This window comes from Rhipicephalus sanguineus, chromosome 4 (assembly GCF_013339695.2).
Source record: "Rhipicephalus sanguineus isolate Rsan-2018 chromosome 4, BIME_Rsan_1.4, whole genome shotgun sequence".
Classification (NCBI taxonomy): Eukaryota; Metazoa; Arthropoda; class Arachnida; order Ixodida; family Ixodidae; genus Rhipicephalus; species Rhipicephalus sanguineus.
In genome coordinates, this window is record NC_051179.1 from 77,821,788 (window position 1) to 77,844,741 (window position 22,954).

Here is a 22,954-nt window from a genome sequence, read left to right on the forward strand (position 1 = left end):
GCGGACGGGGAACACAAGCACTTACGGTAACATCCTGGGGGGAGTCCTCGCCCTTTTCGTTTTTCTGGTTGGTGTCCCTCATTTGCGGGATGAGAACTGACAGTGCTGCTTTGGCTGGAAAGAAAGACGCAGTCAGTCAGCAGGGCAAGTGAGCAAGAACTGAAGGAGTGCTTGTTAAAGGAGTCTACTGGATTGGAACGTTCATGTTGCCATTCCCCTGCATTTAATTAAACAAAGCCGCAAGCTCTTTAAACCGGGCGAAAATTTAGTCAGGAGGCCGCATAGCCAGGTATTGATTACCCAGGGGTGTTCCAACACCTCCTACATGTATGTACGTGTGCATTTGTGGTACACAAAATGTAAATGTTTTGTTTTTTTTCTTTAGGGAGGGGGTGGTTTAAGACCACCCAACTACGTCTGTGCAATCGAATGCCTAAGTAATTCGCTCATATGTGCATTTTTAAGATCCAGTTTTGGTTCTGGCACTGGAAAAATAAGACGCAACATGACACAACACACTGTCACTGCTGCACCTGCCATAAATCGACGCAGCCTTCTTGTTCATTCTTTTTTTCTTACATCTGACAATACTGTACCTAGTCTCACTACCAACACATTGGCATGTTTCTCCTTGGTGTCACAATAACACCATTTTGACACAAGGTCTATCAATTTGCTTGAGTGTTTAGCACATAAACTTTTTGTAGGCAAGCCCAAGAAGGTACACAGACAAGTGCTTCTTTCAGCAGACTCTGTAGAAAGCAGCGCCGTTGCTCAACTCTGTCGATTCAACAGAGTCCGTTGAAAGTAGCGCTCGAGCACATCCCTTCTTGTGTCTGTGTGCAAGAACAATCTGAGCTAGACATCCTTATGACCCGTATTGCACTAACAGGGCCAACCGTTGACGCTTGTAAATTGTCAAATTAACAGGGTCGGCGACAAATTTTTTGGACTGCAAAAATTCGGACTTCATGAATATTTCGGGCTTCATAAATGCACAGACAAGGTTCCCAGCACTAATTCATTTTCGCGACTGATTTTTCAGAGAATTTATGCCCGAAAATTTGATTTTTCAGACCAGATCGCTTGCTTTAGCCACCACGTTGGATTTTCCACTGGCTTGGTCAAGTTTGGATTCCAGTAGCCAACTGTGTTGCCTCCAAGATTGGGAGCGCTCAAAATCTCCCAGTTTCGAAGGCCATGCCAAATTTTCCTTAGCTGGCAAAACGCTCTAGTGGAAGCAATTTTTCTTTTTCAGTCATCTTTATTGTTATCACGCCAATAGGTTTTTTTTGTTTGTTTTTCCGGTTGTCATTCTACACGTGGTTGTGAGTCAAGCATATGTGTCAAGTGTTTTTGAGCTGTTGTGCGCGTCACATGCTTTCTGCTGTTGCGGTTGCTCAGCGGTTACGGTGCTCGGCTCCTGACCTGAAACACGTGGGTTCAATCACGGCCGCCGCGGTCGCGTTTCAATGGAGGCGAAATGCTGGAGGCTCACGTACTGTGCGATGTCAGTGCTGGCTAAAGAACCCCAGACCACGTCGTTAAATCCCACCAACCAGACGAGATGTTGGGAGCATCTTTTTGTGACTGGCATCAAATTTTGTTTGCTTGGTTCCATGGAGCCACCAACTGTGCAGCATGCAACTGTCGGTGGCAGCGATCGCCAATGCACCGACGACGTTACTGTGGCCCAAACATACAACCAAATCTGCTCGTCCCTAAGCATAGCACGAAGCAGGGCATTATTGGAGACATCTTTAGGCTGCTCTAATCCAGATAAACTTCATTTTTATGTCTTAACATTTACAGACTGCTCTGATTTTTTAAACTATCTTGCAGTCCCCGCCAAGTCCGGAAAATCGGTCGGTGACTGCAGTACTTCATGAGCAGCAAGAATGAACAGTTAAGAACAATAACGTCCATATTCGAAATGGCACAAGTGTGACAACAGAAGAAGCGCTTATCTGCATATGTCTTTCTGTGTCTCTTATCCCGTAAGAGCTGTTCAAAAACACACAGGCCTCATAATGTATACGCGCTTTTCCACCTCCATGCTTCCTGAATGCCATTTCCCCTTTTGCATCAGCAAATGCCTACGTCTTCAAAAATACGTTCGGCGCTCCACAATGGGCAGCAGGAAGAAGGAAAGAAGACAAGGCACAATACCACCGCTAAACTGTTGGCACCCACCTGCTTCCGACTTGGCTTGCTTTTTGCTGCTTCCGAAGCCAGAGCCGTACTCCATCTCACCAATGACCACGGTGGCCTTGTACGGCATGCTTGAGCTCTCTGCGATCACAAAATAAAGAATCCTCTGAATTACCGTTCACTCGAGTTGTTGTCCAGCTGAACAGACAACAAATGGGTGAGGGTAAGCCACAAAAATTCGCTAAACCCTGCACATACCGAGTTCCTTGAATTTGTACTGAGGCTGTGTTTTCATGGCGTGTTGCACGTATTCATGAAGAATGCACACGTTTGATTTCCCGCTTGGGTTCATGATGAATTCTGGAAAAAAGGAAAAAAAAAAAGCAGTCATAGGTGAGATTGGAAAAGGTTCAAAGAGAGATGCTGGAAGTAAACAATCACAGAAACATGAACTCAGTGTTCCCTCTCGTAATGTATGCTTGAAGAAAAAACGTAGTGAACTACTGTGAAATTCCGAGCAAGTGTACCCTTCAATTTCCCGGCTGATTTCCAATTTCCGTACTGTTCTGAGAATTTACGTGCCATTCCAATATTTTTTCCTGGTAATTTAATTAGGCACTGCATTTGAATTAGGCTTGCATGCAAAAATAGCCGTATCAGCGAACCGAGAGAGGCTTAGTCACGACTTAGTGATGAGGGCATCAAGCAAGCACACATAACGCCAGACCGACACTAAAGGAAAACTGTGTATAATACGTGAACGTTACTTTAAGGCTAAAATTACTGCATTTTTGGTGCAGGCTATACCTGCAAATATATGGTACAACAGTAAAAAATATCCCCATGTTCTACAAACCCAGGTTCGACTTGGTTGACAAATACAGTAGAACCTCGTTGATACATTCCCGCTTAGTACGATTTCCAGGCTCCTACGCTCGCAATCGCGAAAACAAAAACTAACCCAATAGAGCTACGTGTAATACGTTCCAGTTAATACAATCCCAGAAAATACAATTATTTAGCAGCAACGTTTAGCACCGTAGGAAACAGCAGTCATATGGTACGTTCTGCAGCCAGAAACTCTCGCTCAGCTGTGCAAAAAGGGGCCAACTCGTGCACTTGTGAAGCGCTAAGTGGCAGACTGCCGCCGCGCGGCGATGGCAGCTTTTTCGCAGGGCCTAATTTCCCCCCTCCGCGCCTTCTCTGCCTTGCTCGATCGTCCCCTCCGTGGCTTCTCCGAATTACTATCGTCCCCTCCGCGTCTTTGAATTGCTCAATCGACCCCTTAGCCATTGCCTCAGCTCCTGTCAGCCACACACCGACTGAAGGCAGGCGGCCACACTGGCCGTCAAAATCGTCACACGGAATGAACGGAGGTCGTCGTTCCTCCAGTCCGCCAAGGTTCAGTGCGAGACGTACGGAAACGCATGTGCTGCCGCCGCTACACAACACGCCGCGCCATGTAACCACAGCAACGCCGCCACTGTGCACAGTAAGGGGCGTAGCTAGAAATTTTTTTTTGGGGGGGAGAGGGGGGTTCAACCATACTTTATGTTCGTGCGTGCTTATGTATGTGCACGTGGATATACTATACGCAAGCGAAACTGAAAATTTTCGGGGGGTGGGGGGCGGGAGGTTGAATCTCCCCAACCCCCCTTGGCTATGCTCCTGTGCGCAGTGTATATGGCTGATAAGACGTTATTTCCTATACACTTTTCTCCCAGAGCACATTTGTTTTCGAGTTGCTCCGCCCACTGCGCGCCGCTCTTCCAGTCGCCGTTTGTTTTTCTCTGGCTGGACAATTCTGCTTACCCCTGGGTATCCAGAACCTGCCAGGACAAATTTGTTCTGTAAGATATCTGGCGCCAAAAAGAGATGATGCGCGCTCACCGCCATCTTTGTGAGGACTCGACAGACCGCAATGCTGGCGCTTGAGGACTTCACCTTTGGTTGCCATTACGCCTGGCATTATCTTTTAAACCCCGTTCCACCGTGCGAGATGCTGCGATTACTAGTGGCGGTGAACATACCGCCGCACGTCTGAAGTTAAGACAGAACGCAAACTGATCAGCGCGTGTGTGCGACGTAGTACACAATAGCCGTAAGCAGCTGTCGTTTTAGGGGACGCTTATCACTTTCGCGAGATTCTGCATATCATGTTGTACCGCTATTGTTACATGCAGTGTGCAGAGTTGAGCTTGTTAAGCCAATAGCGGTGTGGTAGTTTTATTCACGGACAGGGCAAGTCGCACATGATCATATACCAATTGCGTATGCTCGAGAATATCGCTTCAGCTTTTCGGCAAACCTAGTCACGTATTTCCAAGCGGCAATGCAGAAAGAACCAACGCTCACGCGGCGCAAAGTTTTGTTTGCTGCCACGGCGGTAGTGTTTCTTTATGTCTTATTTCCAAGCGGCAATGCAGAAAGAACCGACGCTCACTCGGCGCAAAGTTTTGTTTGCTGCAACGGCGGTAGTGTTTCTTTACGTTTTATTTCCAAGCGGCAATGCAGAAAGAACCGACGCTCACGCGGCGCAAAGTTTTGTTTGCTGCCACGGCGGTAGTGTTTATGTCTTATTTCCATGCGGCAATGCAGAAAGAACCAACGCTCACGCGGCGCAAAGTTTTGTTTGCTGCAACGGCGGTAGTGTTTCTTTACGTTTTATTTCCAAGCGGCAATGCAGAAAGAACCAACGCTCACGCGGCGCAAAGTTTTGTTTGCTGCCACGGCGGTAGTGTTTCTTTATGTCTTATTTCCAAGCGGCAATGCAGAAAGAACCGACGCTCACGCGGCGCAAAGTTTTGTTTGCTGCAACGGCGGTAGTGTTTCTTTACATTTTATTTCCAAGTGGCAATGCAGAAAGAATCGACGCTCACGCAGCGCAAAGTTTTGTTTGCTGCCACGGCGGTAGTGTTTCTTTACATTTTATTTCCAAGCGGCAATGCAGAAAGAACCGACGCTCACCCAGCCCAAAGTTTCGTTTGCTGCCACGGCAGTAGTGTTTCCTTACGTTTTATTTCCAAGCGGCAATGCAGAAAGAACCGACGCTCATGCGTTGCGAAGTTTCATTTGCTGCCACGGCGGTAGTGTTTCTTTAAGGGGGGACCCTGCTTCGGAGATATATTTCTTTGTTTTTGAGTACATTTTTATGAAACTTATGCAGCTTATGTATTTTTATGTCCTGATTTCAAATATGCAATCATTTTTCTAGTACACTATGCTGTTTTCAAAATATCAAATATTTCATGTATATTGTTGGGAGCAAGATTTATTTATAAATTGTAAGAGTTATAAAGCAAATCAGCATATCACAATAAGCTGGAATGAATACTGTTTGCAATAAAACAAGAATGGATGTTCTAGGCCCAATTGAACAAAAGTTATAGTACGTTGAACACTCGGCAAGTCAGCGATTTTGAGCTCGGTCAAACTGGGATCAAGCTGGGAATGTTCTTCATACCATAACTTTTGTTCAAATAGGTCTAGAACATCCATTCTTGTCTTATTGCAGACAGCATTGATTCCAGGTTATTGTGATAGGCTGATTTGCTTGATAACTCTCACAGTTTAGAAATAAAGCCTGCTCCTAACAATACAAAAACTATCTAATAGTTTCAAAACTACATATTGTATTAGAACAATAATTGCATGTTTGAAATCAGCACATAAAAATACATAAGCTGTGAAAGTTTCATAATGATACGCTCAAAAACAAGAAACGTGTTTCAGAAGCAGGGTCTCCCCTTAAGTTTTATTTCCAAGCGGCAATGCAGGAAGAACCGACGCTCACGCTGTGCAAAGTTTCGTTTGCTGCCACGGCAGTAATGTTTCTTTACGTTTTATTTCCAAGCGCAATGCAGAAAGAACCGACGCTCATGCGTTGCGAAGTTTCATTTGCTGCCACGGCGGTAGTGTTTCTTTACGTTTTATTTCCAAGCGGCAATGCAGAAAGAACCGACGCTCATGCGTTGCGAAGTTTCATTTGCTGCCACGGCGGTAGTGTTTCTTTACGTTTTATTTCCAAGTGCAATGCAGAAAGAACCGACGCTCATGCGTTGCGAAGTTTCATTTGCTGCCACGGCAGTAGTGTTTCTTTACGTTTTATTTCCAAGCGGCAATGCAGAAAGAACCGACGCTCATGCGTTGCGAAGTTTCATTTGCTGCCACGGCAGTAATGTTTCTTTACGTTTTATTTCCAAGCGCAATGCAGAAAGAACCGACGCTCATGCGTTGCGAAGTTTCATTTGCTGCCACGGCGGTAGTGTTTCTTTACGTTTTATTTCCAAGCGGCAATGCAGAAAGAATCGACGCTCACGCGGAGCAAAGTTTTGTTTGCTACCACGGCGGTAATGTTTCTTTACGTTTTATTTCCAAGCGGCAATGCAGAAAGAATCGACGCTCACGCGGAGCAAAGTTTTGTTTGCTACCACGGCGGTAATGTTTCTTTACGTTTTATTTCCAAGCGGCAATGCAGAAAGAACCGACGCTCACGCGGCGCGAAGTTTCGTTTGCTGCCATGGCGGTAGTGTTTCTTCACGTTTTATTTCCAAGTGGCAATGCAGGAAGAACCGACGCTCATGTGGCGCAAAGCTCTGTTTGCTGCCACGGCAGTAGCGTTTCTCTGTTTTATTTCCAAGCGGTAATGCAGAAAGAACCGACGCTCACGCGGCGCGAAGTTTCGTTTGCTGCCACGGCGGCAGTGTTTCTTTATGTTTACATGGTTCCCAGCATTCAATTTTGTTATATCCGGGTTGTCTCGGGATTTCAACACAAATGACCACTGACGTTTACTGTCAGGGTCGGAACTAGGTGGCTGACCTCTGGGTGCCAGCGAGATGCCAGAAGTTTGAAAATCTAAGAGTCCCTCTATGTTTTTTGAGAAATAAATGTTTTTTGCCCGTGCACTTCACTATGGGCTTGTCAGCCTCAATTTTTACCGGATTCGGATCGTATGTTTATTTTTCGAGTTTTTTTTGAAGCGTTACAACGAGGTTCTACTGTACACGAGCCTGCCTTCTACCAGACACGGCTCTGGGCAACTTCACCTTCACATACAAGTCAAACTCCTCACCTCTCTTGGAATGACCACTGGTGATTTGGCTTGTGTCTGAAGTAGGCGGCAGTGAACACATGATTAGCTTTGTACTTTCCGGCTGAAAGCGAAAAAAATTATTTCAGAAAAAGAAGCCACAAACTACAATCAAGGGCACAGCTTGTACAGTTGCAAACAGGTAAATGATGAAGTGTAATGTTAAATAACCCTCAACAGTAATAAAAAAGATGTAAAATTTTTAGTGCTAAGCAAGCTTAAACCTCGATTTAGTCACTATTTTTTTTACATCTATATTGCCTAGAATGTTCTATCAGAAAATTCTCCACACATAATTACAGTACCTCTAACTTTGAATCAATTTTCTGTGAGGAAAAAGGAAGTAGAGAAGGAAGTGAGTGAGCATTATGCAAGTACAGTTAAGCCTGCCTATAATGAACCTCCATACAACTAATTCCTCGATATTACGAAGTTTTTCTATTCCCTGTCGTTATTCCATAGAAGAACATGTATTTATGACCTCTATGTAACGAAGTGGCAGCGGGAGACACCCTCAATATAACGAATTTTCACTGCCGGCAATCTAGGGATTTCGCCCCGAATTTTCTCATTTTGGCATGAGCAGGAGCCGCATGCATCTTCTGTGGTTGCCCTGCCAACGAGAGCACGAAGCGGCGGCACCGTGCACGGTGCGCTCGAAGCCCCAGCGACTGCGAGGCAAGAGCGAGCGCTCGTTTGTGCGTGCGGGTGTGCACTCCTCGAGCCGGCTTTCTTGCTGCCGCGGGTGCGTGCACCAAATTTAAATTATTCTAACTCAAAGTATTCGAAGTGAACGAATAGACATACATATACACCGCATCTAACCCCCTGTAAAGCTGGTTTCCCTGCACTGGAGGGGTGCTTGTTATACCGGCTTATATGCTCTAATTACAGTACATTTCAAAATGCAACATACAGTCGCCGACCGTTTATTCGGACGCTGCGCTGAAAATTCGGACATGCTCGTTTATTCGGACACGTTCGTGGCACCGCCACTTGCCCTATTGAAGTAATGTAAACTCACGACTAAAAATTTGGATGCCCCACAGTGCGCCGTTCGATTTTTCGGACTCCGGCTGGCTGATCGAGTGCGACGTTGAACGCCATGACAAGCTGTCAGCAATGTTTACTATATTTTTGCTAGGTTGCCAGCACTCAAATGTTGCACTGGCTATAGCTGGAGATCATGCCAGTGTCAAAATCCACACAGAAATTACCGACCTCGAAGGCTATGTTTGTTGGCTATAACAGTTACCTTTTGGCTTTAGCCATCGAACGGCTACCACGGCCAAACAGCAGGCCAAGCCAAGCTAAGATCGGGATCGGCTCGGTGCGGCGTTTGAGGTGAACGACTGGGCGTACTAGCACGACGCGGATCCTAACTCGGACAGAGAGAGTAGGACAACACGAGCGCTGCAACATCAACTAGCCCAACGTCGTTCCCTTTTGGCGTTTCAGGGTTTGCGTTGTCAGGTGTTTCTGTGGCTAGGCCTGATCTGCATCCCGAGCTTTGTCTCTCACTCCCTTGTTTGTTGCTTGGCGTGCGAGGCCTGATTTGCTGAAGTTGTGCCGACGCCGCCTGTTCCATGTGTGCCGTCATAACTAAACAAACGCGGCAACTACAAGGTCCTGACGATGACGAAAAAAGCTGCGATTATTCACCAGGTGGAAGGCGGCCGACATCAATCCGAAGTTGCTTGGGTGTTTTCGCTGAGTTGGGCGATGAGATCATCCGTCAACTACTCGAACCAGAGCATGTGGACAGCGACTGCCGAAATGGCACGCCTCCCACACCACAGCTATCAAATGTGGATTTAGTATAGGTTGTTGCAGTGCTATTGCCGACCCACAGGGGTGGCTAAACATTGGCTGAAATACAGGCCGACTTGGTCGCATGTAAGCGTGCATGTGTACAGACGCGCATTGACAAGTGTTTTCTGGCCGCTGGGCCAATAAAGGTGCTTTTTTTCTGGTGAATCCTTTTTTTCGGACTCCCGATTATTTGGTCTTTTCGGCAGTTCCCGCCGAGTCGGAATAAACGGTCGGCGACTGTATATCTAATGGTAAAAACGACAGATCTTTGAAGTTCGACTCGTCACGCGCTTTGCCGCTTTGCGCCATGGGTTCACTAGACCGTGGCTTCTGTGATTAGCTCCGGCAACGCAACGGCGCTGCCAGAGCCGATCTCAGAGGCCACAGCTAGACAATGATGGAACAGCATTGTATTGATGTCCAAGTAATGGTCGGTACTGTCGTCCCTCACGAACAAACAATAGATTGCTTGCACTGACGTCACTGAAAGCACCGTGTTGGAGCACCAGCATGTGTGGATGCGACGTTTCCGATGTCACATTGTTATCAAAACGTCACATGCAGGTTCTTTCATTATTCACGCACAGAGACATTCCTGCCGTGTTGGTTTCACATAGAGGCAACTTGTTCGTCATCAAAGCCACCATCGTAGAGTCCCAGTTCCTTTCAGAAGCTGCATCCATGACGTCACGTGCAAGCCATCTATAGAGCAAAAGTAACGCAGTTTTTTGCCGCCAAATAAATAAAATGCTTTGGGTGAGCCCTGCCTTCAGTTCCCCCTTTGTTTAATTTGTGTGTTTCTTTTCCGAATTTTCGCATTGAAACTGCATATAACGAAAACCTGTTTGTAACGAATTTTTGGGGGGAATTTGTCAATTTTGTTATATCCAGGTTTAACTGTATGCACAGAAGCCTCGTGTTTTTACATGCAATTCATTCCAGGGTTTATTGTATATATTTGTTTGCTTCAAAAACCTTTCTTAGTCCAGCAGTTGTCCCATTTTCTTTCTCATGTATTATCTGTTGTGTGCTGACCAAGAATCAACAACGTTCAACAGTTTTAGTAAGTGACAACGGGTCACAGTAAAGAATGAAAAAGAAGTATGAATGGCAACACAATTTCTGTATTTTCCAGTGATGCTACCGAGGACTTCTGATTTGGAGCAATTTTTGGAGCAGCAAAATTTCGGTTTTGGAGCACCTTGGAGCAGCAAAATTTTCATCTTGGAGCACTTTGGAGCAGATAATTTTGCATCTGGGAGCACTTTGGAGCAGCGAATTTTACATCCTGGAGTGCAATACAGAAGCATATTGCATTAACATTCAAGCACCTGAGTATTATTATGGGGCTCTTATGAAGGCTAGAAATATTTCGATTCATTGCAAATCTCATGGAAAAAATCATCTCAGGAGCATAGGCGTGCGCACAGGGGGGGCCGGGGGGGGGGTGCCCCCCCCCCTAATCACCTAAGAGGGTACCGTAATTTTCCGGGCCGTACCGTACCGTAATTTTCCGTATAAAGTCCAAATTAATAACATCACCACGCGCATTCTAGCCGCGGGTAAAAGCTCGCGAGCGCTGGCGACGAACGCGGCTGAAGCGGAGATTAAACTAGCCGGCCGTCTGTCTCCGTCGCACGGACAGCGCATGAGATAACATCTTCCCGCGTGCGGGCCTGCCGTCGATTGCTCATCAAACAGAGAGGAAACGCCCCGCCCGTCTTTCGTAAGGAGCATGAAGGGACGCCAGGGGAGCGGAAGGGGGGGGGGTGCATCGTTCGAAGGGCGCAGTCGCTTGCGCGCGCGCTATCTCGACGCATCAGGAGACTACTCGTAAACTTGCTGTGCTCTCAACGCTTACTTCGCGTTTAGAGAACTCAGAGCAAGAAAACGCTTCGGTTCCTGGAGGGGCCATATTCCCTTAAACCAGCGTTTTGTTGAGTTACGCGAGATCGGATCCAAAAGAGTTAGCTGCTAGTCTTACTTCGTTTCACAATACAATTTTTTGGTATCGCATTCATTGCTTCACTCTTAAGCGAAACTGAGTTTTTTTAACCGTTAGCTATTGACCCCCGAAAGCGAGGGGCGGACGTGTAACATGGCGTAGCCGCTTCACTGTGGGCCGTCAGCGACGGGCCCGCTACTGACAGCTGCGCATTTGCGGCTGCTCCGACCAGGAGATATGATTTTACTAATGAGATGACATTTTCACAAAGCAAGCAAAAAATTGGAATTTGAACCCTAGCACGTGAGCTTGAAAGGGCAGGGCCTTTTATGGGGTATTTACCGCAGAGTGATTACAAACTCCGACGTGCTGGCGGAAGGAATTACGAAAAAGCTGTTCTGGATGAAGATCCATGGATAAAGTATATCTGAGGAAAAGTGTCAACGCGTTTCCACCGTTCGCGTGCTCTTCCATAAATGCGAAGCAAGGAAAATTCGACATTGTCCCATATAGCTACTGCGAGCGATCCCAGATTTCATTCCGCGATGTCCGGAAACAGAAGTGACAGACATTTTAGCGGCACTCATGTAGTTATTACTGAACATATTGCTTTCCTTACGTGCCATGCGACGCTTGAAACGAGCTATCAGCAGCGTTTCTGGAACAGACGACGTCCGCCGATGAATCGCCGTCGCACATTCTCGCTACCGATAGGCCTAGACGTCACGAGCCTCTGCGGAGAGCGCGTTTTGCTGTCGAGTCGACTTGCAGAACAGAAGCTGCGTCGGCACTGTGCATGGCATCGTGGCTTACTCGGAACGCCCGCGCGAGCGCCATTTATTCAGCGGAATAATTCTTGGTCCATGATTGCGACTTTATTGGCAGCCCCAAGATTGAGCTGCAGATGTTCTGACGCGCCGGCGGTGCGATTGCCGGTGATAGACGCCCCCAAACCCGAGACTTTGGCGCAGTTTGGCGCAAATTTCGTCAATATTATCAGGATGGCGCAGTAAATACAATTTGGCGCACTTTGGCGCAGTTGGCGCAGGAGTGGAATCACTGATTTTCTCATGTATAGCCCACACGGAGGATGCAAAAAATCAGAGCTAAAGTAAGGGTGTGGGTTATATGCAAGTTTTAGTGTGCACAGTAGCCTTATGTCAATACGCAAGAATCCTTTTCTTTAATGTCTTTTAAGAGTTGTATATGGGGGTGCAGGGGCAGGTTATATACAAGAAAATATGGTACAGCTGCTACTTACAAGCATGGGGCGCTGCATCTGCTTCAGCTTCTTTTTGTGTTTGCGACGACCGGCCCAAGTCCTAAGGGAGAGGGTGAAACAACAAATGTTGAGACAGGCGAAAGTGTGTAAATAAACGTTACGGTGCGACGTTTCAACGTGATACTCGGAGAGCTGTCTTGTATGGCAGTATGGGCTGACGAAATCTTGCCAATGTCATCGGTGCTTGTGAGGCTTCGATGAAAGTTTGAGGGGTCAGGCCCAAAAGCGGTGAATTCTATTCCACTCAAGAAACCAGGCAATACCACTAAGCGGACAATGTGGAAAGTGATAGAGAAAACATCGCGCAGAAAATGACGGGTATTGTATAAAATAGCTTGCCTTTTTCCCCTTTGCTGGTGTTTTACACATTGTGCCCTTTGCCAAGAAAACCATCAATTGTACGTGGTATATTACATGTGGCATATTAACAAGAGTACGCATAACACCTATAACATGCATATGTACAAGCCGCTTATAACAAGTATAGGCTTGTCCAGCCTCTCTACACAGTGAAATGGTACCAAGCAACTCATTTTCACTTTGCCAATGGCAAGCCTTCATGGAAGTAGACAAACAATTAATTAAGAAAGACAAAGGGCCCTACCAGCAAATGGTGCAAGAGGAAGTTGCAAACAAGCATGCAGGAAACTCACTTGAACTTTCGCAGCTGAAGGGTCTGAAAGTCGAACACCTTCTCACAGTACTCTCGAAATGCCAGAGCATCTGCAACAAGGGAAGGGGTTACTTGATAAAATGAAAGTGTACTCGTAGTGATGAACCGACCCGGAAGGCTTTTCATTAAGAATACACCAAAGAGAAATGTAAGCCAAGCAGAAGCTACAGATGAGTGCCAAGAAGTCGTACTTTGACGCTTGTGGAGAAGAACACTGATTTATTAAGCAAGAAAATTACGTTAAAATAGCACCGGATTGCTGCTGCCATTGCAAAAAAATGGGGATTCTAGAAACCACACTGCAATTTTTACTGTTTGTGCACACTTCAAACAAACCCTTCAAACTTCTCAAGAAAACTGGTCAGAAAACTGCCCGAGTGATACAATCAAATGTGAAACCAAAACCACGTTCACAGCATCAGAAACAGCCCACCATCAGAGGCCATGCAATAGTCACGTTTCGCAAACATTGCTTCAGGTTCGTTTTCTGCTTGACTTCACTTTGCTCATGAGAATATGCCATTTTTCTCCATGTCACGCGTGCACTGCAGACACACAGAGAGAAACACCAGCAAATCCATATGCATGGTTGTCAGTTGATGTGAGGTGGCACACCGATTCGGGGTAGGTCCTCCCGGAGCCCTCTAGTGGCATAACCTCACACTACAAGTACATAATGCGGAGTATGACTGCGGTTGATTTGGGCCCTTCCTTGCACATAAAGAAGTTCACGACATGATGCTGAACTGTGGCTGCATTGTTCTAAATGGTGTAATTTATTGAACAAAACCACTCGAGGAGGCACACTTAGTGACTAAAGAAAAGATGACTTTTAAGGGTTTCTTTTTCTTTGTTAGACACAATATTAATGAGAACTAACAGACAATAATGCCAAGGAAATGGTCATTATTGTCTCTTAGTTCTCATTAACTTAGTGACCAAGTAACTCTTCTAGTGAGTGGTGACTAAGTTACCTAGTGACTGTTCCTTCTGGCTCTCCTTCACACTCTCCACCTTCGCCATAGGAATTCGACCCGCCAGCTCAGCCATCTTTCCCGACAACCCTGAAGAAAGAGTCAGCACAGGCAAGGATGAAAATGGAGTGACAAGAGAGTTACCAATAATGCAGGGATAACCTGCTACATGTCACATAACCACGTTAAAGGGACAATAAAGTGAGACACCAAGTCAGTTTAGACTTATAAATTATTTTTTAATGCTATTGTCAACAATTAAATCACCATAGGTTCATTATAAGCAGAGAAGACAAAGGCAAACGAACAAGCAATTACATAGTAGTTTAGCTTTACCAATAAAAGTCAACTAGGCCTGAGCAGATGCCATCAGAAAGCTTGATAACGTGCACGGCTGATGCTTCATTTTTATTTTCTAGTTAAACACATATCACAGTGTTACAAACACAGCTTACACAAACAGAGCGATGTCCCATAGCCAAGAGACCACAGAGGAGACCTCCCACTAGAAGCAACTAGAAACCTTAGGTGGAGGGCACTTTCACCTCACAGTAAGAGCGACTGTTGTCACAGGTGACATCTGTTGTGGTGTTTTAAAAAAAAGCATCGAGGCGTGCGTACCTTCGCTCCCTTCCGACACTCCGTTTGTGACCGGACACTGCTCTTCCTTCTCCTTCTCCCTCCTGTAGTGGAGGCAGGGGATGCCAGAGATGGGCACTTCGTGTTTCTGGCAAAGCAAACAGGCGACGAGGTTTGTTGGGGCGCCAGAGAGAATAAAGAGTATATATCGGAGATAAACTGACAAAGTGCATTAATGTGGGCTTGTCAGTATACAATAGACTCTCAGCAAACAAAAAAGTCACAGTTTCGCCGCAAGGGCGAAGCAATGAATGTGATAGCAAGAAACGCGGCCCGTGATGGTCGCGCTGCTATGCTGCAGAAACATCTACCCCGGCAGCAGCCACCGTGCGAGCAGAAAGCAGAAGGGCAAGGTTCTCCCTGCGCAAATATTAGAAGCGAGCGAGCTGGCCGACGACTTTTAAATGCGCCCGTTGCGCCGCGCCACCTTGCTGGTAATGAAGAAACACTTTTAAAGGGACACTAAAGGCAAATAACAATTGATGTCAGAGTGAAAGCCCAATGTATGACAACTTCTAAAACGGCAATATTATCAACAGCAGTGCCCTACTTACCGAGAAATTAAGCTAAATGTATCACATGGTGAGCGCCACGAGTGGGACATTTTCGAAGTGATCCCGATGACGTAGGGAAGTCGGCGTACAATAAATCACTAGTAATCAAACTAGCAACAGTAAAAAAAGAACATTCCGGGCATCAAAAGACGTAATAAAATGCTGTTTGTTCGTTTCTGCTTGATTCATGGAAAACAAAACCTCCGTGGCGTTGCGATGGGGAACGGCGCGTGGTTCAAAGGTTCCGTTTTCGCCGAACTGTGCCTCGCCCGTCTCAGTGGTAGTTTCGGGATTGCGTACTGCCGTGCGTGTTTTGCGCGCTTGTGAAAGTCGCTCTGACAGAAAGTTCGACAAAATGCCGCATGCGTGTGATATTGCCGGATGCCCGAATGGTGCACAACGCCAGTGCTGCAGCAAGGAAACCGGTGTGTCTTTTCACTGGGTGCCGCGGAATGAACACTTACGCTCGATGCCATTGCACCAGTGTGCTAAACAGTCAAAACCTCTGCGTGTGTGCTCGCTGCACTTTCGTACTGAGGATTACGAGACCAACCGCAACTTGGTGACGGCTTTGAATGTGCCCATCCGAGCAAGTCTTTGCCGCAGCGCCGTTGTTGCTACTGTAGGTCCCGCTACTTCCGCTCGGCTGCTACTAGTGTCGGCGGCCGCGCAGTAAAAGTGGGCAACGTTGGGCACGGCAGCAGTGACGTATGAGTCGTATTTTCAGGCGGGAGATTTGAAGCGCGCTAACGCGATGCGGACCACTAAAAACGTGATTTTATTTCAAAATAAGCACTTCCTTGGTACAAAAGCAGCGCTACGAGGTTTCTGGACCGCTATTTCAACAATCAACGTCGACTTAATACAGTCAACTGCCGATTTTTCGGACTCCCTAGGGACCGCGAAATCGTCCGAAAAATCGGGCAGTCCGAAAAAACAAATTCATGCTTTTTTATTCCGCTTAAGCGGTCAAATCGCCACAGCCACGTCCGAAATAGCTTTAATGCCTCCCAGTACAATTATCAGGCATTTTAGTGCGCGCCCAGGCTCTCGCAAATACATTCGGTACCTGCCGCGAACCCCGCTTAACTACGTACGTGCCAACCGCCACTTTTACATCTCGTGATGAGCGCCGCTGATAACAGCAAAGCGAGGAATAGATTACGGCTATCTCGCATGAAGCGTTTCTAAACGATGACGCGGAACACAAAGACTGTGGCGGAAGAGCGGACGACTCGTCCGGCATTCCCCGATGCGTGTGCGCACACACATCGCCAAATCGCCTCTGATACGCAGCATTTGCTGCCGTATCAAGCCGATCGTTTCTAGTTGTGTGCAGTACATCGCCAACTAAACTGACGCCGTCACTTTACTGTTGCTGTATCGTACGCACGCATTTATCATGAAAGGGTTCGTGTTGCGCACTTAGTTCTTGACCGCACACGGGCGTGGCAATGGCGAGCTGGTTTCGTCCGCGAAGGCTATGCGTCTATGCGGCGCACTTAGCGGTCTCGCACAAAAAGGCAGCAGGAATGGCTGCGCGGCGCATTTGGGCTCTCGCCTATTAAATGCGTGCAGTACGCATGCAACTGCGCTAGGCCACGTGCACTACCGAGCAGTTAACTGAAGATGCTTATCGTAAGGGTTACCAGCGATTAAGTCGTACCGGCGCGTTTGCCAGCTGCCGCCATCACGCCTCCGTGCATTTCCGCTGCTTATCCGTAACATCGCCGCACGGCGCCGCGATAGCGGCCCCTTTGAATTTCTGGTCTGCTTCACCCCATAACGCTTCGGCATTGCGGCAACGCTGACTTTCGGACTCTGCTACTGTCGCACACAGATCGACTCGCGTACGCGCTGGTTCAAACCTAAGAGATGATTGACGCGGCAGAGGTGAGGGCTCCAATTAATGCCTTTCGGACCCACAATTCGGGCAGAAAGTCCGAAAAATCGGACACCGAAGAGCTTCAGCGTCCGAAATTTCGGACGTTCTTATACATTGACGTCTATGGGGCTGGTGACGGTGCCGCGATAGTGTCCGAATTTTCGAGCATGTCCGGAAAATCGGGCGTCCGAAAAATCGGCAGTTGACTGTATTTGCCTTTAGTGTCCCTTTAAGCGCCTGCCGTCTCTGAGTTCTGCCAGCGGTAAAGGGTGTGTATATAACGCTCGCCGTTAGCTACCTGCAAGATCTGTGCTTTGTGGCGTAGTGGTTAGCGCCACGCGCTGCGGAGCGAGAGGTCGCTGGCTCGATTCCGCACTTTAGAAGCATTTTTCTGAATTATTTTTCTTTGGGACATTTACATATATATATACATACTTATACATGTACGGTGCATGACGGCTGCGATGGCGACGGCAAAAACCAGCCGAGACTGTCCATATAATTGCTATCGCAATAAAATCTCTTAAACTGAACTGCCTCTAATATGGTTGGTTTTGTACTTGCATTCTGCACAGCTGTTCATTTCTCTGTAAATGGAACTCCTGTTAAATGAAACACATTTTCCTGGTCCCTTCAGGTTCCATTTGATGAGAGTCTACTGTATACTGAGATTTGAGAACAGTGTTAAGACACAGAATAGAGGCGACAAAACAACGCCTTGTCCTGTCGCTTCTATTCTGTGTCCCGTCCTAGCACTGTTTTCAAATTTCAATATAGGAGATCTCGTTCGCCTCTGCGACTAAGGAGATAGTCCCGCTCATGCACGCGCCGATGTTCTCCGAAGGCGGAGCCACCGGCCGTCCCGCTCATGACGTCAGTTCCAAGTGCGCACCAATTGGTGCAGGCTTACTTCATCTGCCTTTGACGAGGAAATGCCACTGACTTCTAAAGTTGTATCCGACTGTAGAACGAGAAGAGACACTGGTTCAGAGAATAGGCCTTCTCTGTCAATGTTGTGACTGGAAGGGGCTCCTCTCGCACGATGCAACCACACAATCAACGCTGTTTTGACGTCCGGAAACTTCGAGCCTCGAATCCACTTCTCTGATTAGGGCTACTATTCTTTGCAGCATCAGTGACTTGCTTTGCTTTGGTGGTGTTATCTTCATCACATCGCACGGCCGACGAAAAAATCCGCGCGACGTGCCTTGCGTAAATAAAATGCTGAAATCGCATCTCTGACGGTAAACAAAACGACGTGTACGACCCGTGCTATTTTGCAAGGCCTGCCTCTGGGAGGTGCTGTCAGCTAATAAAGCACAGTTGCTAGTCCAGTCCTTGTGTGTGTCACTTCTTCCCCTTGTCCGGCGTCTTTTTTGACTGGTTTTTGCCTCAGCGTCATGTACCAACTGACCCAGACTTCGACGTTACTGCCTCTGTGCACGTCTATAGCGTCACATGACATGACACAGAGTTGCTTGACAAAGTTGTTATGCCGCTAGGTTCCGACTTCACTTTCGGGAACAGTGTCCACTGTCGAAAGCCCGGCAGCCTTGCGCGAACCCTGTGAAACGTATGACATTATGCCGCTAGTATTTTGTGAAACGATTCGGCGACGAAGTTTTTGTTCCATTCTCAGTCAAGCTTTCGAGATAAACGAAAGTGGGCACGAAAATACTTCGAGATAAAGGGCAAGAAATACATTGAACCTAGGGGAAATTGTTTGGCACCGCGGAAAATTTCGACTTAGCCGATTTTTCAAGATATGAGAGTTCGAGTTAACGAGGTATTACTGTATTCTACTTTGTGACTGCTTGTTCACGCTCCACCTGGTGATGACGGTACTCCTTTAAAAGGACCGACCACTGGCCAGTACGTGTGATTAGATCCTGGTCGAAATGAAAAGATTGTGAATTGTAGTGAAAGGTTCAAGCATCCTTTCTGCAATCTGAGTAGGATTTGTATTCTTAAAATTGCATTTAGAAGTCACAAAAACTGATACATTGCGCACTCTAGCGGAAGAGCCCCGAAGCTGGAATATGGAGTCATTCACTCTGCTGCACATAGTCTGATGCTTTCACGCGCACCATAATAAGAGCTCATAATTGCAGTATGTATATTATTATCCATCCCCGCTTGATCAGATCTGTGCTGCTTACGAGGCAAAAGGAGTTGCACGCAGAGAAGCGGTGCTGCCTTCACAGCAACTAATGGAACATGTTAAGCTGTGGCGCATGTGCCCAGAGTGCACACATTTGCAGCAAACTGCCGCACACAAACATGAACCGCTCTTGCGCTCGCCTCCAACTGCTTGCAGCATGTTTTTTGTGTATATCACTTCATAGTCGCCACAAATAGAGAATTTTTTATTATTGTTTCACAGCATTTTTCACGTTACCTTTCCGTGATTACACTCTGACCGGTAAGCTTTTGGTTGCCCTGAAGGAAACAGGTACCATAAAAACTAGTTGTGGGCCCCTTTAAGCACCTCATTTTCCACGACCATTTAAAATGGTGGCCTCACCCGAATGCTGCCAGGACCGAGAAAGTACGGCTTGGCCAGCGTGCACACTCTGGACTGTTTGTGGAGGTAGACGGGCATCCCGCTGTTATGAGTCACCTGGATCCAACCTTCCGGCAGTACTTCGAAGTGGTCATGTCCACGCACTGTTAAATAAGAAGGTAAGGAAAACAGCCGTGTGCAGATTTCAAGCCTACCAACTGTGCTACAACCCTTGTAAGTCTGCCGACCCTGGTCCTTGCAGAACACACTTGCTCACCTTCAACGATTTCATTAATTGGGAAAAGGAAACGATGTTTTCTTCTCGAAGCTCACTACAGCAAGAAAGAAGATTCATCTCTGCCATCTCCACACTCTCGCTACCATCAATGTTTCAAGTCTCTCGCTGTCTGCATAATTGAACGCACGTTGCGCGCTTGCAAAAGAAAAAGTGCTGGAGTTATCACGGGTGTATTTGTAGCAGTTCAAAAATGATGTGGTACTGTTGCGGTAGCTACAGGTGGCAATAGTCAAATGAGGACAGCCTGTGTTTACCCTTATCAGAGAACTTCACATGCCTGTCTCGGAAAATCATCTTTCCCGCCCTCATTTCTATCTAGGCCATTTCTTAGGAAGCTTTTTCTGCTACTGACACTTAGCGAGGACGATAACAAGTGGTGCGCAAAGAAACCCCACACCTTAGTGTTTCGTTTTTCATGTAAAACCTGTAGCCAGAGCCCCGGCCACCAAAATCCACAAAAAAGAGTGTCCCACAGTGACACTCGCCGTCCTGGCAACCAGTGGCGCTGCCTAAAACTCCCAGTTTGCGTGCACGTAAATACCCAATCAAGTGGATGGGAGGATGACTGCCGCTGTAGCTCGATTAGTAGAGCATCGGGCGTGTTATTCAAAAGTTGCAGGTTTGGTCCCTGCCGTAGGCAAGTTGTCTTTTCGTCCACTTTCTTCACATTATCACAGTTACTACAATACACTTAAAACAGTGCATTTAACATCCCCTATTTCTTACTTGGCTACATTATGTGTTGGTTTTTCATTAAGGTTGTATGAAACGTTTCCCAGGGTGATGTGGACCTTCACTCCTTACCTTTCAGGATCACCTTCTCCTTGACCTCATGCGCGACGTCATCGTCTACTTCGATCTCTGGCTTGCCGGGCGAGTGCATGCCCGCCTCGAGCATGGCCTCAATCTCGTCGTCCGAGATGTCGCTTTCAGTGGCCTCCTCCTCTTCGCCGGGCCCGCCGCTGCCGCCGTTGTTCGCGCTGTCTTCGTCCTCCACGTCTTCCTCGTCGCCACGACCCACTTCGTCCAAAATGTCGAAGCTCATGACAGCGGCTGAGCGGTCGTTGTTGCTCCCCTGCTGCTGATCTGCCGTCGCCGTACCCGCATCGTAGCCGCTCGCACCCTGGCTGCGACTTTGCTCGCCGAAGCTGTCGACCATGTCATCGTCCTGGAAGCACGCGTCGCCCCCCAGAGACGACGTCGAGGGTAGGTCACCTCTGCAGGCGTACGCGTTGTCTGATGAAGACGCACCGTCGTAGCGCGCCTGCTTCGATGGCGGGGACTTCTCGCTGCCGCCACAGCCCGCAGCTTCTTCGGCCACGCGCTTTGCCGCCATCGACGTTTTCGACTCAGCGCTCGCACCGTCGCCATGCCCAAAGTCCAACCCTTCGTCTATCGTCCGATTGGACATTCGCATGGACAGGGGTGAGGCTGGCGCTGCTTCCTCGGAGCCGGCGGCGGCGGCTACAGCCGAATCGTACCAGCCGTTATCCATCGTGAGGCGCCGACGAAGACAGACACTGCAAGATGCGCTGGTAAAGAAGGAGCTCCTTTCAAGATGTAAACGGCTCCATCTTTATGAGGACATCTGCAGTGCTGCTCAGTTCAGCTCGAAAGACAAGTGAGTTTAAAACGATTGGAACCCGAGGAACAAACAAGAATGAGCGGAGATGAGTGAACGTGCCGTCACGAGAGTAGCGCGCGAACCCACTAGCAGAGAACGCGTCTGCTTATCTATAGTGGTATCGGGAACGTTGATTAGGATGAGATGGTGAAAAGCCGACAATGCTGCGCTGCTGAAGACGTGAAGAGATTCCCATCTTTTCAAACACCCATGCTGCGGAAAACGTTGAAAAACACCAAAACGTTAACCTCGTGCACCGTCCAACCGATTTACAACCAACCGCAACAACGACAATGGCGGGCTACCAGCGTTGCCAGATTGGAAAGGGGCTTCGACACCAACCCCAGAACAAAATTTCACCAGATTTCACCAACACTACAAAATGGCGACTATGACGTCATTTTTTTCTTTTTAGTGTTTTACTTTGCAAAAGCCCTGCCCCATAGAAAATATTTTTTGTTGTTTATAACGATATTATTACAAAGGAGAGTGATTTGATTATTTCTGCATTTTTTACTTGTGGCTGTCAGCGTATTCGTATCACATTCGTATAATTTTTTTTTTCCGTCGCCGGCACGGGGACGGAGCCCCGCCCCTAGAAAACGGACCAATCAGAAATCAGTTTACGTTTGGAGTTCCGAGTTCCGAGAAGAGCCACGCGTCTACGGCATCTACGGCCCCTGGGTCCGTGGCCTTGGAACACTGAACGCGCGCCTGACTGAATGGGCCATAAAACGTGGGGACAAGTGGTTGTTTGTGTGTGTGTGTGTTTGTGGTGCGAGGAGGAGAGCGCCAGCGAACCATTTGAGCTGCGTGGACAATTCCTATTTTGGTGCATCAGTCGATCAACACTGCACAAAAACGTGCTGCTGTCGAAGCCAAAGGCCCCGCCGCTGCCATTGAAGAAGGCAGGCGTGTGCTTCCCGCAACATCCGGTGACCGTGTGCCTATGGCACACTGTGTATCAGCAGGCAAACTTCTCAACGAACAAAGCACCGCGGGGTGACATACGAGAACGGAAGAAAGACAATATATATAAAAATAGAAGTTCGGGACCGGGGGGGGGGGGGGGGTGGCGAACGGAAGGCGGCGGAGGGAGCAGGAATGTCTTTTCGAAGAAAAAAAAAAAGCATGGGAAGAGGGTGGATGGTGCACCATCGAAGCTGCGTAGTCCGCAGGCGCCTCTTCCGAGCAGGCAAAGAAACAAATGCCGTAGACGGATGAAATGGGCTACGTACAGATGGGAAGAACAGCGGGGGAGGGGCGGGAGTGTAGCTATCTCTTGTACTACACTCGTACGGTTGTGTGTGGGGGTGGGGAGAGAGCGAGGGGGCACGGGTGCGCGCAAACGAAGACGCGTCTGCACGTGGCAGTGGCGCTCAACAGATGCATCCACCGTCGCGAAGTGACGCACGAATAGTCAGGCAACCACTTTCGAAACAGCTCCAGGATCCCATAACACTTTCTTTGCAACAAATATTCACAGATTTTAACATTAAAGGAACATTACGATTACTTTTAA

General features: G+C 47.6%; 1 protein-coding gene across 2 annotated transcripts in view; it reads right to left on the reverse strand.

Annotated features, from left to right (window-relative positions):
* Window positions 1–21,724, reverse strand: part of LOC119390273 (microprocessor complex subunit DGCR8) — a 37,503-nt gene extending 15,779 nt beyond the window's left edge. For both annotated transcript variants that reach the window (XM_037657851.2, XM_049414710.1), the window contains exons 1-10: window positions 20,613–21,724; window positions 19,532–19,674; window positions 14,551–14,656; window positions 13,930–14,019; window positions 12,936–13,005; window positions 12,262–12,322; window positions 7,226–7,307; window positions 2,410–2,511; window positions 2,194–2,292; window positions 26–114 (exon numbers count right to left, since the gene is read on the reverse strand). In XM_037657851.2, the coding sequence (XP_037513779.1) occupies window positions 26–114; window positions 2,194–2,292; window positions 2,410–2,511; window positions 7,226–7,307; window positions 12,262–12,322; window positions 12,936–13,005; window positions 13,930–14,019; window positions 14,551–14,656; window positions 19,532–19,674; window positions 20,613–21,303 (1,533 nt within the window). In that variant the 5' untranslated portion in view covers window positions 21,304–21,724. The remainder of the gene's footprint in view (window positions 1–25; window positions 115–2,193; window positions 2,293–2,409; window positions 2,512–7,225; window positions 7,308–12,261; window positions 12,323–12,935; window positions 13,006–13,929; window positions 14,020–14,550; window positions 14,657–19,531; window positions 19,675–20,612) is intronic.
* Between the last annotated feature and the right edge of the window lie 1,230 nt (window positions 21,725–22,954).